Genomic DNA, 14832 nt, shown 5'->3' with positions numbered 1-14832 from the left:
TGAAGTAAAATTCAAGAGTAATTGCAGAGTAGTGGTTAGGGGTTGTGATCCTTCTGACAGATAAAACACAAATAATAATTTATGTCTTTGGGTTAGTATTGTCTTAATCTTTGTATAGTAAGTTACTTGGGTATCGCTGATATGTCCTTAAACCTGGGGGATTTGGGATTTTAATATATAATTGAAGATGAGCAACTGTTTATGGGAAGAGAGATTTTTTCCAGTTTATTTAATCAATAATATTTAGTAACTAAGAGTTGAGGTTCAGAGGTTATTAATTAGTGAATGAGGGAGATGCTAATATTTTAGGAAAGAATAAGGGACTATCCAGACATACTCTTGCATTCCTTTAGAATGAAAATGGTAACTATGAGTTAAATAATAGACTGAGGAGTGATTTACATCATCCGGGCAACATCTGCTATATATGTATACTCTGTATTTACCTACTTGTAGACCTGTTGCAACCAACCCTATCTTCTAGCATAAGGTAAGCTTCTAGAGGCCAAAGGCTGTCCTTTTTTTTTTTTTTTTTTTAAACCCATAACTTCTGTATATTGGCTCATAGGTGGAAGAGTGGTAAGGGTGGGCAATGGGGGTCAAGTGACTTGCCCAGGGTCACACAGCTGGGAAGTGTCTGAGGCCGGATTTGAATTTAGGACCTCCTGTCTCTAGGCCTGACTCTCAATCCACAGAGCTACCCAGCTGCCCCCAAGGATGTCCTGTTTAAAAAAATTTGTATACCAAGCTCCTAGAACACGGTAAGTGTTTATTGAGGTAGATTCTATTTCATGTGAATTTTTTGTTCTCCAAAACTACTATGCATGAATACATATCATTGTTCTTCAGTAAATAAAAATTCAGTTAAATAAAAAATAGAAGTCTAAGGGGGCAGCTGGATAGCTCGGTGGATTGAGAGCCAGGCCTAGAGACAGGAGGTCCTGGGTTCGAATCCGGCCTCCGACACTTCCCAGCTGTGTGACCCTGGGCAAGTCACTTGACCCCCATTGCCTACCCTTGCCAATCTTCCACCTATAAGTCAATACACAGAGGTTAAGGGTTTAAAATAAAAAAAAAATATCAAAAAAAAAATAGAAGTCTGTTTTTCTAATAAGAAACATTACTATTGTCTATGAATAATTTTAAGCTCTGATATTTATGTAATTCACAAAAATAATAGAAATTAGGTTTGATGCATCAGGTGATTAGTGAGAGCCTAAAAAACTAAGTTTCCTGAATCCACGAATCCATTCCATAGTGACTGGGATTTATTCCGATTTAGATAAGTCATTATTGTTTTATTTGATCTCGCTATTTGAAATTAGTTGGTATTAGTTCATATCAAAGAGATTTCCACATTTGAATCTAACCATTCAAGACAAACTGAATTGCCCTTTATTTGCCAGTACTAAGGAATAAAAACTAAGTGGATAATAGAAATGTAAAAGTTGTTTTGTCATCCACTCTCAATACTCTTTGCTCCCTTTGCCACTTCAGACTCTCTCCTGCTATCATGCAACAATCTCTTCTCCTTTTGAGGAAAACTATAGCCAGTTTATCACCCATTCCAGATTATCCAGCGAGTACTTCTCTCCACCCCAATTCCTGCCTTAATGCTAGAGGAGTTCAATTTAGATTTAGATGTTCTCTCAAACATACTAACTTCTCTGTTCCTCAATATAAAAATTTGAATCCTGCCCATAACCTCCTATCTCCCAAATTTCCCTACACCTTAATCCTTCTCAAACCACCTTCCCAATGGTGGTGCCTAGCCCTGAGAGGACCTTCTCTCTACTATGTATCTCTCTCTTTTTTAAAACTCTTACCTTTTCAGGAGGTCCTAGGTTCAAACCCGGCCTCAGCCACTTCCCAGCTGTGTGACCCTGGGTAAGTCACTTGACCCCCATTGCCCACCCTTACCACTCTTCCACCTATGAGACAATACAGCGAAAGTACAAGGGTTTAAAAAACAAACAAACAAAAAAAAACTCTTACCTTTCAACTTAGAATCAATACTATGTATTGGTCCCAAGGCAGAAGAGTGGTAAGGGCTAAGGCAATGGGGGTTAAGTGACTTGTCCAGGGTCACTTACCTAGGAAGTGTCTGAGGCCAGATTTGAACCTAGGACCTGCTATCTCTAGGTCTGGCTCTCAAACCGCTGGGCTACCCAGCTGCCCCCTAGATATCTCTTAAGTAGGTAGTTACTTACCTTTTGTCTCATCCATTAGAATGTGAGCTCCTTGAGGGCAGAGAATATTTTTGCTTTTTTTTTTTTTCCTGAATCCCCAGCATTCAGTATAGTGCCTGGCACAAAATAAATATTTAATTTAATACTTGACTGACTCTAGTAAAACAACTCAACGTGACATTATCCTCCACTGTTGAATCTCTTGTTTCTTTGTCCTCTCATTACCTGCCAAACCCCAATACTGAATTCCTCTCACCATCTGTCTTCTCAAAAGCTGTTGAACAGAACTAGAGGAAGTGACATAATCATGCTGCCTGGATTCACTACAATAAATTTGTTATTCAGTCTCAACTAGTCCTTCACAAAGGCAATCTTTTTACTCCTCCCTAAATGATTCTTTAACTCATTCACTACAACAGCAATTCTAGGATCTTCTCTTTTTTCCTCAAGCCTCCCACAACACCCCACAACCTACAGTTTCTCATTACAGAGAAAATTGAGGACCATTATCCATGATTTTCCTCTTCTGCCTTTCCCATCATCTCAAAACCCTTTGACTTCATCCCCCAATCTTTCTTCTTGTCTCTGATGCAATAGACCTCCTTACCAAAGCTAAATGTCATAATATGCAGCTGATTCCATCTCTTTTGATCTTCTCCAGCCTGTTATCATCCTTCCTCTATAATATTTCATTTCTTCCTGTCTATAATCATCTCTTCTCCCAGATCTATATCTCTAACTCTAGTCTCTCTCTTGAGCTCCAGTCCCACATCGTGACATGCTTATCAGACATTCCCAGATGGGTATCTCTTGGGTATCTCGGACTCAAAGTGTGCAAAACAGAAGTCATTGTCTTGTCCTCAAAACCCACCTTGTGATACCTTCTGTTGAGGGTGCCACTATCCTTCTAGTCACTCAGTTTCACAACTTTGTGTTATCCTCGACTTCTTATTCTTGGTCACCCCATATAACTAAACAATTGTCAAGTCTTGTTTCTATCTTATAATATTTGTCAGATACGCTTCCCTTGTCTTCATTCATACATACATATATATATATATATATGCTAATTCCAAATCTCATTATCTTTCACCAAGATCATTTTTTTTTAACCCTTGTACTTCGGTGTATTGTCTCATAGGTGGAAGAGTGGTAAGGGTGGGCAAGGGGGGTCAAGTGACTTGCCCAGGGTCACACAGCTGGGAAGTGGCTGAGGCCGGGTTTGAACCTAGGACCTCCCATCTCTAGGCCTGACTCTCACTCCACTGAGCTACCCAGCTGCCCAAGATCATTTTTTAATAACCCTTGCTTTCTGTTTTAGAATTGATACTAAGTATACTTACTCAAAGTATACTTAATCAATACTAAGTATCGATTCTAAGGTAAAATAACAGTAAGGGCTAGGCAACTGGATTTAAGTGACTTGCCCAGGGTCACACAGTTAGGAAGTGTTTGAGGCCAACACTTGAACCTAGGTTCTCATTTTTTTTATTTTTTTTATTTTTATTTTTTTTTTAATTTTAAACCCTTAACTTCTGTGTATTGACTTATAGGTGGAAGGGTGGTAAGGGCAGGCAATGGGGGTCAAGTGACTTGCCCAGGGTCACACAGCTGGGAAGTGTCTGAGGCCAGATTTGAACCCAGGACCTCCTGTCTCTAGGCCTGACTCTCAATCCACTGAGCTACCCAGCTGCCCCCTAGGTTCTCATTTTTAATTGTTTGCATGGCTGAAACTATTGGCATCTTGATACCCCCAGCCCTCTTTTGGCTTCATTCACATCTGGGGGAACTTGATGCACTAAAGAGTAGGGCCTTTACTACTTTGAGACCATATGTTCTCAAGAAACAGGCCTCATGCTTAGACTTTTTTTTTGTTTATTTGTTTTTTCATTCTAGGTGAAGGGAGTAGAGTCTCTGATCTTGGGTGTTTTTCCCAATTTAGGAGGGCAAGCACAGTAATCCAAGAGCTGGAATCCAGGCAAGACTTTATAGCTAGAGTAGTATCAGGACCTCAAGCTGATGGAAGGAATTAATTACTTAGCAGGCATGTTGCATCTAGACTAATACTACTACATACTACATAGCATCTGAGCTAAGAGACCAAAGTATTCTAGGAGAGAGTACATCCTGGAGCTACTGCGGGGAAAGTTGCCAAATTGTTCTTGCTAGCTTTAGTAAAAGCTGATTGATGTTTATGGTTAAATGGAACTGGGTGGGGTACTAGTTACCTAGTTTCCCCTAACAATAGGGAGAAACAGCTAGTGGAGGAAATAAAGAAGAGACATATCCTGAGCCTTGAGGTTTAGCCCCTGATACTCTGAGCAAGCATAGGAAGCTGGCTCTGGGAGAGGGAGCCAGAGTATCCTTATTCCACACATATATATACCTATATCTGTGCATGTTGGCTCCTTATTTAGAATATTAAAGGGCAGGAACTGTTTTGTTTTTCTTTTCCTATCCTTAGTGTTTAATACAGATCCTGGCATACTAGATACTAAATAAGTGATTGTTCTTTAATTGACTAGTTGATGGAAGAAAGTAGTGAGAATTTCCGGGGCTTATTGTATAGGGAAAATATATCAGAATTCCAGATTATAATGTAAGGCACACTGTTATGTCCCTAGCTCACATTTAATCATCACTGTATTCTTGATGATGACTACAATTATAGCCTTAATTTCCCCCTTGATCATGAAATTAAAGGCATTATTTCTTTCAAAATGGCATACTTTTAGGAAGGGCAAGAAATAAAACTGTAAGTCATGGATGCTTTAGAGCAGAGATTCTTCAGCCTTTTTGTGTCATTATTGTAGTCTAGCAAAGCCCATAAGCCTCTTCTCAGAAAGTTTTTAAGTAATTGAACAACATACCAAATTTCAGTTAGAGGTTAGAAAAAACAATTTTGTTTAACAAAAATGCCATTTCCCCCATCCATATTTGTGGATCTTCTGAAATCTTTCCAAGCTCCCTAGGTTCAGATGCCCTACTTGAGAGAGACTGTTTTTCAGGTCTTTTTTTTTTTTTTTTTAACCCTTGTACTTCGGTGTATTGTCTCATAGGTGGAAGAGTGGTAAGAGTGGGCAATGGGGGTCAAGTGACTTGCCCAGGGTCACACAGCTGGGAAGTGGCTGAGGCCGGGTTTGAACCTAGGACCTCCCGTCTCTAGGCCTGACTCTCACGCCACTGAGCTACCCAGCTGCCCCTTTCAGGTCTTTTCTAATGGGACAGCTGACTGAAAAAAAGACTTTCCATAGGAGAGAGGGTACAGAGGTATGTCCAGGGCATGAGGAGTATCTGTAGAAGTTTGGCTTTAATTAGGGGTCCTGGGCAGCATGAGGGCAACGGACATATTGAAGAAGGGCAAAAGGTATGGGGAGATGAAAAGATAAATCAGAATCAAAGTGTGGTCAGTTGATGGATAGTCCAGATCAAGGAATGTCGGGGAGATAAAGATTTGACAGATTCACCAGGATGGGGAAGGCAATCTGGGCTAGGGTTTAACAACAGGCAAAAGGCAGAAGATGGGTATCAGGGCAAATTGAGATGAGCAATGCTTAATTCCACTCCCAGAGAAACTGAGGTACTGGATAGAAAATCAATGAAAAAGTAACAAACATAGGCAGTAAGGATATAAAGACAAAAATGAAAGTCTCTGGCCTTAAGAAGTTTACATTTGAGGGGGACAACATCTACTTGAATAAGCAAATACAAAATAAACAGAGACTAGACCTATGATTTTTTTTCTAGGTGATAAAATTCTGTTTCCTGGTGTGGGGGTGTCATCTCTGCTGTGACTTACAGTCTTAGAGAATTGCAGAGGGCACTGAGAGGCACTATTTGCCCAAACTTGCAAGCTAAATTTTATTTTTGAGGATCTTAGTAATTTTTGGTGAGGGGGAACGAGGAAACACTTCACTTAAAAGGATTTGCCTGAGCAAAATTTTGAAGAAAGCAAGTTGTCATAAGAGATGGGAGCTCATTCTAGGCATGGAGGACAAGTGCAAAAATGCAGAGATGGGAAAATAGTGTCATATTTTGCTGAACAGCAAGAAGAGTACAGATGGAGTGCAGCATTTGGGGAGAGAAGTAATGTATTGTAAATGTAGGTTATGAACAAATTAAATTCCTAAATAATGGAATTTATATTTGATCCTGGAGGCAATAGCGAGTCCAGCTTTTGGATTTTTTTTGAGTAACATAGTGACATAGTCAGGCTTTCATTTTAGGAAACTTACTTTGCCATTTGTAAGGGGGATGGTTTAAGGAAAAGAGACCAGTTGGAAGGTGAACACTAGTCTAGACAAAAAGTGCTGAGTTTGAATTAGTGTTGACTACATGAATGGTGAGAATGGAATGAAGAGATGGTGTGAAGATAAAAATGATCAGATCTGGCAACTGCCTGGCTCTAGGGGAATCAGTGAGGAGTCAAGGATGATGCTGAAGTTGAGAATCTGGGTGACTGGGAAGATGATGATACCCTCAGTAGTCAGAGTGATGGGTTTTGGGAGGAAGAAAATGAATTCTGTTGGACATGTTGTATTTGGACAACCAGTTTGGAAATCCAATGTTGACACGCGATTGGAGATCAAGGGAGGAGAATGGGACTGCATATATAGATCTGGGAGTTATCTGCTTAGAAATGATCATCGAACTCATAAGAATTGATTTTTTAAAATGGTATAGAAAGTAAAAAGAAAAGGGCTCAGGAGAGAACGTTGTTGCCTAAGTTTTGAGGGGGGGGCGGGGTATGATATTTATGATTCAGTTAAGGAGCCTGAGAATGAGTGGTCAGAAAGATAGGAGAGGGAGGCAGCTAGATGATTCAATGGATTGAGAGCCAGGCCTAGAACCAGGGGTCTTGAGTTCAAATTTGACCTCAGGCTCTTTCTAGCTGTGGGAAATCAAATCACTTATCCCCTATTGCCTAGCCTTTACTGCCCTTCTGTGGAAGGTAGGTTTTTTTTTTTAATGGAAAAAAAAAAAAGATAGGAAAAGAACCGAGGGAAAGCAGTATTCTAAAAAGCCAAAGAGGAGAGAGGATCCAGGAGGATCATAGGATTTTAGATTTAGAATTAGAAGGTAGCTCAAAAGCCATCCAGTCTAGATTCCTCATTTTACAGGAAAGAAAACTGAAGCCTATGTAGAGTATCAACAATATCAAGTGCTGCCAAGGGACCAAGAAGGATGAGGACTGAGAATATCTATCCCATGTTACAGTTGTTCTTTCAGTGTTCCTTAGTGCTTAGTTATAAAATGCTTTTCAGACAATTGAAATAGAAAACACAAGACACTAATCATCTAAGACAGGGAATGCTTTTATTCAGAACCCATCAGATAATTGGCCAGCTTGAGTTTCTAACAAAATTTCCACACTTTACAACATGGATCAGTAATTGTACATTCAAGTATATACTATTACATACAAATTAACTGATCAACCAAAAACTCATCAATGTTTAAAACAATACACGATTCCCTGTAAAAGCAGCATCCCTGTGCTACTTTAGTACTCTTCTCCTTCCTCTTCACCTTCTCCTTCAACAGAATCCACACCAACCTCCTCATAATCCTTCTCCAGGGCTGCCATATCCTCCCGTGCCTCAGAGAACTCTCCTTCCTCCATGCCCTCCCCCACATACCAGTGAACAAAGGCACGCTTGGCATACATCAGATCAAACTTGTGGTCCAGGCGAGCCCAGGCCTCAGCAATGGCTGTAGTGTTGCTCAGCATGCACACAGCCCTCTGTACCTTGGCCAGGTCACCACCAGGAACCACAGTGGGAGGCTGGTAATTGATGCCAACCTTGAAGCCAGTTGGGCACCAATCCACAAACTGGATGGTACGTTTTGTCTTGATGGTGGCAATGGCGGCATTGACATCTTTGGGAACCACATCCCCACGGTACAGCAGGCAGCAAGCCATGTATTTACCGTGGCGAGGGTCACATTTCACCATCTGGTTGGCAGGCTCAAAGCAAGCATTGGTGATCTCTGCTACAGAAAGCTGCTCATGGTAGGCTTTCTCAGCAGAGATGACCGGGGCATAGGTGGCCAGGGGGAAATGGATTCGGGGGTAGGGCACCAAGTTGGTCTGGAATTCTGTCAGATCAACATTCAGGGCACCATCAAATCTCAGAGAGGCAGTGATGGAGGACACAATTTGACCTATCAGCCTATTCAGGTTAGTGTAGGTTGGGCGTTCAATATCGAGGTTTCTGCGACAGATGTCATAGATAGCCTCATTGTCTACCATGAAGGCACAATCAGAGTGCTCCAGGGTGGTGTGAGTGGTCAGAATGGAGTTGTAGGGCTCAACTACAGCAGTGGAAACCTGTGGGGCTGGGTAAATGGAGAACTCCAGCTTGGACTTCTTGCCATAATCAACAGACAGCCTTTCCATCAGCAGAGAGGTGAAACCAGAGCCAGTCCCACCACCAAAGCTGTGGAAAACCAAGAAGCCTTGAAGACCTGTGCACTGATCAGCCTGTTAGAAAGGGGGAAAAAAAAGATAATTGTGCTTGTTATTTTACAAACATAAGAAGGCATTTTCATGGGACTATGCCTACTCCTTTGTGGGCACAGAAGTATTGTGAAAATTCTTGATTTTTCTATTATTTATCTGTTTTTAGGGGTAAGGTTGCCTATAGATATGTGATTTCCTTGAAGGAGAAAGTCACATGGTCTCTCCCTGCCCCCCCCCACTTGGCTATACTTACTTAATATTTTTCTTAATTGAAAAACTATTCATTTTTTTTATAAAATGGCAATGGTAACTTAATCTTTTTCTCCCCCTTGTATCTACAATACTGATAACAAACAAACAAACCTGAAGAATCAGTCATAAAGTTATACATTAACTTTTCAAAAAATATCGGGAAGCTACTTCTCTCCTCCCCTCACCCCAAACCATCTTGAGATAAAACATACCAGCTTCCGAATCCTGTCTAGAACCAGGTCAATGATTTCCTTTCCAATAGTGTAGTGCCCACGGGCATAGTTATTGGCAGCATCTTCCTTGCCAGTGATCAGTTGCTCAGGGTGGAAGAGCTGGCGGTAGGTTCCAGTACGAACTTCATCTGAAGAAAAGAAAGGAAGAAAATTAAGAAGATATAAAACCACCAAAGTAAGAGTCATTCTGAATTCTCTTATTAATTGCCAAGTTAAAAACAAATGGTCGAGAACTGAAAGAGATGTTTGTTTTACTTAAAAACGTTTCCTCAGTGTTTTACTTAGTGAAATCTGGAAAGAAACCAATAAATAGTCTTATTTCAGACAAATGAAAAAAAGTAAATGAAATTTATTTTTAGGATTGGTTCATTATAAATTGATATTGGTGGTTTCATATTTCAGGAGGATTTGGGGAATTATAATTAAACATACCAATGACAGTTGGTTCCAGATCTACAAACACTGCTCTGGGGACATGCTTGCCCGCGCCTGTTTCACTGAAAAAGGTGTTGAAGGAGTCGTCTCCTCCCCCAATGGTCTTGTCACTTGGCATCTGCCCATCAGGCTGGATACCATGTTCCAAGCAGTACAGCTCCCAGCAGGCATTGCCAATCTGGACACCAGCCTGGCCAACGTGGATAGAGATGCACTCACGCTGCAGAAAAAAAAAAAAAAGAGAAGAAATTGAAAAATTAGACTTGAAATATTTAAATTTTCTATTATTATTACAAAAATGTGTTGCTATTCTTTATGTTCACCTGTAAAATTGATATCTATCATATAAATATCAGAAAACAATCTGCTATAAATGTAGTTGGGTGTGGTCTGAACAATGCTTTGTATTGGCAGAAGCAGCACATTGTGTAAATCCATTGTTCATACTGCAGGGCATGAATAGATCAGGTAAAAAGAATAATAATTTGTGAAATGTTTTGCTGGAGAATAAGCATGAGTCAAAAGTATATGGATTTTAATTCATTTAATTATGGATTATATGATAACTGGGCTACCACACCTTATTTTTCTTATGTAGAATATTTCTTCAAGCTCAAGGAAAGCATAGTTTCCACCCTATCCCTTCCTCCTTCCATTTAACAGGGTTCTGCCATTTCAGGATAGGCATCCATTTGTTATCGAAAAAAAAAAGGAAGGCCACACCCAAATCAATCAGAGCTGGAATCAATAAAAGCTAACTGTCCTTTTGGTGCATTGCTGCATTTTCTCTGCCTGCTGTCTGCTTTGCACCTACTGCATTATTTAACATAGCCATCTCTCATTCCAGCACCTGGCTGCATGATCTCATTATATCATTTTGCCAGTCCTTCTCTTCTGGCCCCTCCTGGGACTCTCTGTGTGGGTAATTGAAATGAATCAATGAAGTGGCACTAGAACAAAAGACAGCCTACATGTCAAATATCAGAAAAGAGGGAACTGGAAAGAAAAATATTATTCTTGTCTACATCAAAATGTTATGGCTTTGTTCTTAAATTTTCCCATGTAATATTTTCCAGACCCTTCTCTGGAAGTGCTTAGGAAAAAAACACACCAATCTCTTAAAATCAGAATTCCCCTATTCTTCCCAAACAAGGAAAAACAAGAACTCATCCCAGGATTCGGGTTTGTTTCAAATTTCTAGTGCATTCCAGCATATTCTGCCTTTCTTTTGTGGAATATTCTGATCACATCCACTAGAGAGTTCTCTTTGTCTCCAGCTTCTTTAGGACACCCATTTCTACTGTCTATTCACTGACAGATTTCTCGCATAGCTGGAAGAAGAGACAGGACAGCTCCCCAGGGTCCTGAAAGGACCGCACTTTACCCTAGCTTGCAAAATGAGCACCTTGTTCGTCTGGGTTAGCTGTCAAGGCAAAAAACCTTTGGGTTTGCCAGGCTAAACTGAGATTAGCTCCCTAGTTTCACAACCAGGTTTTTTGTTTGTTTGTTTGCTTGCTTGCTTGTTTTTGGTTTTTGTTTTGCTTTGTTTTGGGGTGGGAAGGAACCCCGCACCCCCCCCCTACTTTTATGTGATCATTCATTTTATTAAGAGACCTTCGAAAAAATAACGAAGATTTCCTGCTCGAGAGCATAGCACAACGATTCCAAGGGGACAGACGAAAGACAAAAAAAAAAAAAAAAAAGCCAATAAAACTCCGCCCCCCCGGCTCCACCCCGACTCTCAACCAAAAGCACTAACAGAAGCCGGCATTTAAGGGGGAAATGTATATTCTACGTTTTTTTGCACAACATATTCTCATTTTTCTTGGTTTGGTTTTGATGAAGCCTATTCTTGGCTCAGTTTCTTCAGTGCCCCGGTACCCACCCACCACCCCGCCCCGCTCCCGCCCCACCCAAGACTGCAGTCAAAGGGAGGGGGGAGGAGAAGGGGGATGGGAGCAGCCAGCCTGAAAGTAACACGAACACATAAATATACATGAGGCTGGGGAACTAGCTCCGGTTCTCAGCCTCAGGACATTGCATCATCCCAGGCAGATGGCCTGCAGTGACCAGCCCCACGCAGCCCAGAAATGTCTCTAACCACTGCCCCCAGACCACTCCCTTCTCCTTTGTTCTTCCTCCGAGTTTTCCAGCCCTCCCTCCCCAGTTCGGGTGGCACCGCCATGCCTGCGTACTAAAGCTTAAAGACAAGAAGACTGTTAACCCGGTCCAAACAAAGCAGCGATTCTAAGAAGCTGCAGAGAAATGGAGCTTCGATTCTCCAGTAGCACCATTAGCCACTTTCCCCGAGAGAACTGCCTGCCTCTAGGACGCCGCAAAGGAGGGAGGGAACCTTACCATGATTGCTGCTCGGCGGCTGCGGAGTCGAGGAGTGAGAAGAAGAAGAGAGGTTGATGCTTCTTACAGTGCGACTCTTAGGCGGTCGATGTAAGAGAACCTACTGCACATGGTCCAATACAGCTCCCTATATACAATTCTGTCACCATGGGGATGGGCTAGGGCTTCTTCCAGTTGGTCCAGACCCCTCTGTCTGCCCGGAGAAGCCAAGACCAGAGAACTGTGATTGGTCCACACAACATGGGATGAGGTAATCTCTTCCCCACCCCTTTCTCTCCAGCATCCATAGACTGTTTGCATCCTTCAGACAAAGAGACCAAGCAAAGCAGCTAGCAAGCAAGCATCCATCATAGGGAGTGGCAGGGGCTGGGGGGTGGAGAAGAAGGCTGTGGCTGGATGAGTTTATACTGATTAAACCACAAAACTACAGTTGAAGCCACCTTTGGAGGATTAGTTCTTGACTTGAAAAGCAGAATGTTTGTGTGGAAGTAAAATAATGAAGCCACCTCAGGCCTCTCTCCCTCTTTCAGGAAGTAAACTGCGGGAGTCATTGGCTGAGGGTTGAAACCTTTTTATAAGCTTTAAAAGTGAAATGATGTTTGGGAGGGCCTGGGGAAAGGAGGTGATTTGTTTCTAAGTTGCAGCTGTAGATGGAATTTTATTGCAGAATTATTTCCAAACTATTCTGAGGTATTTCTGAGTCTTGTTTTATGACCAGGTAAAATAATAGCCAAGTATAAATGGGAAAATAATGTAATCTAAGAATGCCCAATAAAGAAGTCTCCACAGAGACCTTGAACACCCCCCACACACACACACACACAAAAGTCCAACAAGAGAATGATCTAGATTTAATGAACATATTTTGAAAATGAGAGTGGGAGGGAGAGATTTCTATTAAATAGGAAATGTTCCTTTAATAGCACTCTATTTGAATGTATTTTGTATGTTTTATTGCTTCTTAAAATGAATCAACCTCCTTCTGATTTAGTACTGGAGAAAAATAAAGGAATGATTAAGTATAACAACTGTCCTGGGTGGACAGTTACTATCTATCTTTCTATTTGCTGGGAAAATATAAGTATTAGAGAACTGAGACCACCAGCTAGGACAAGAGGTTGAATGCAAAAAAAAAAAAAAAAAATACCAGACAGGAATTAACAACTTAGTAGTTATATAATCAGTTACCTCCATACATTGAAATCTGTAAATGAGCTAAACATTTTTTTTTTTTGCATCATGGATCTGTTAGCTATTGGTATTATAGGTACATATTGCTATTGAACAATAGGCTCTGAATTTCTCAAGTGCCATAAATAACCCAAATAGCCTCTGCTTTTTCTTCAAAACCAGATTGCTGTTGTTCTTTTTTTGTGATGTAAAAGAATGCATTATCAATATTGATTATTAATTCAAAATTAGTATGGAAACCAGGGTACTATTTTGACAACGTAAATGAAAAATCAAAAAAGAAAGATATTAGTTATTTTATACATCTAAATTGGCCATGCTTTCTTCTGAGTAGATAACTCTGTTTCGTTCTGTTAGAGTCATATTTGATCTTCAGGCATATCTTACAGTGTTCTGCAGACCCCATTCATTCCTGTAGGACTAGCAAGCAGGGTGTGGCATAAAGGGAAGAAAGAAGGGCCAGAGAGACAACTGGTGCAGGTTGTATTCTAAGAAAGGCAGCCAGATATTTTTCCAGTTTATAGTTCACAGATTTCCTTCAACAGGTCAGATTTTCTATATTTAGAAAAATACTACACATTTATTTTATCTGTTTCTTTGAGATTCTATAGGAAGAATAGCTTCAACATCTCATTTTGGTTTCATTTATTTGCTTTTAGCTATATTTCAGAAAAAAGGAATGAGGGAAAGCTAATAGAGCCCAATAAACACATTCTCTCTTGTCTCAGAAATACAACTGACAATTGGGATTAGAAAAAAAAAAAACATGGCTTAACTGAATTTTTGGCTCAGGTGTTTCTCTTAATATTCTGAGAACATAAATTCCAATGCTATTGAACTACCGCACTGCGGACAAGAATCATTCCAGTCCCTTCTCTGGATAAAGGGACACCGCCCTGAATTTGATTTAGTTTTGCGACACAAAAGACTGATGAAAAACTACACCATTCCCCCAGTTCTTTGTGCAGTTGAAAAGGATTAAATAAGAAAGAGGGAGCATTCCTGGAATTTAATTTTTAAATTTATCTCTGAGCCATTATATGCTTTATGTAAATGAACTTTTTGTTGTGCATTAGTAATAGTAAGATCTAGGTCAAGAAGAAACTCCATTTGAGGCTTGCTGGCTATTAAATATTTAAATGGTAGAGCTGAGAAATATCTAATCTATTCCATTTGTTCCTCCTCATCACACTTACTGGTGCAGATTTCGGGAAAAAAAAGAAAATATTTCATATGATTTTTAGAGCCAATTACCACCTTGCACTAAGAGATACATATAGAGTTGGGTTTTTTTGGGGGGGGTTGTTTGGGGTTTTTTTGCTAATGAATAAGCAGTGTCTACTTCTGTCTGGGTGACCTTGGGGAAGTTATTGAAATTCTCTTGGTCTCAGTGTCCTTATCTGCAGGTTGAACTGCATCATCCTTAAGGTTTCTTCTATCTAAATTCTATGGTTTCATGCTTGTAAGTAGAAGAAATTAAGTCAGAGGAAATATCTCTTTCTGGGTTTTCACTTGATTTTTATAACTTTATATTATTAGTAACTGAAATATTTTTACTATTATATCATAGTGAAGGGAGGGGGTTGATCATGAGATCCCCAATCAACTGATTTCCATCTATCCCAGTTGATGAAGCTAGAGTATATTAAGGACAGGAAAGAGAGACAATAAGGTGTTAAGATCTTAAATGAAGTCCAAAGAAATATCTTCA

At 40.3% G+C, this 14832-nt stretch overlaps 1 protein-coding gene across 2 annotated transcripts in view; it reads right to left on the bottom strand.

Moving 5' to 3' along the window:
• LOC123250341 (tubulin alpha-1B chain) overlaps positions 1-12328 on the bottom strand; it is a 92546-nt gene extending 80218 nt beyond the window's left edge. The window contains exons 1-4 of one of the 2 annotated variants that reach the window (XM_044679373.1): positions 11931-12328; positions 9570-9792; positions 9117-9265; positions 7747-8673 (exon numbers count right to left, since the gene is read on the bottom strand). In XM_044679373.1, the coding sequence (XP_044535308.1) occupies positions 7747-8673; positions 9117-9265; positions 9570-9792; positions 11931-11933 (1302 nt within the window). In that variant the 5' untranslated portion in view covers positions 11934-12328. The remainder of the gene's footprint in view (positions 1-7746; positions 8674-9116; positions 9266-9569; positions 9793-11930) is intronic. The other variant, XM_044679372.1, reaches the window with a different exon arrangement.
• Between the last annotated feature and the right edge of the window lie 2504 nt (positions 12329-14832).

The sequence above is a fragment of the Gracilinanus agilis genome, chromosome 5 (assembly GCF_016433145.1).
Source record: "Gracilinanus agilis isolate LMUSP501 chromosome 5, AgileGrace, whole genome shotgun sequence".
Lineage (NCBI taxonomy): Eukaryota > Metazoa > Chordata > Mammalia > Didelphimorphia > Didelphidae > Gracilinanus > Gracilinanus agilis.
This window is presented reverse-complemented; position numbering and strand designations above follow the sequence as displayed.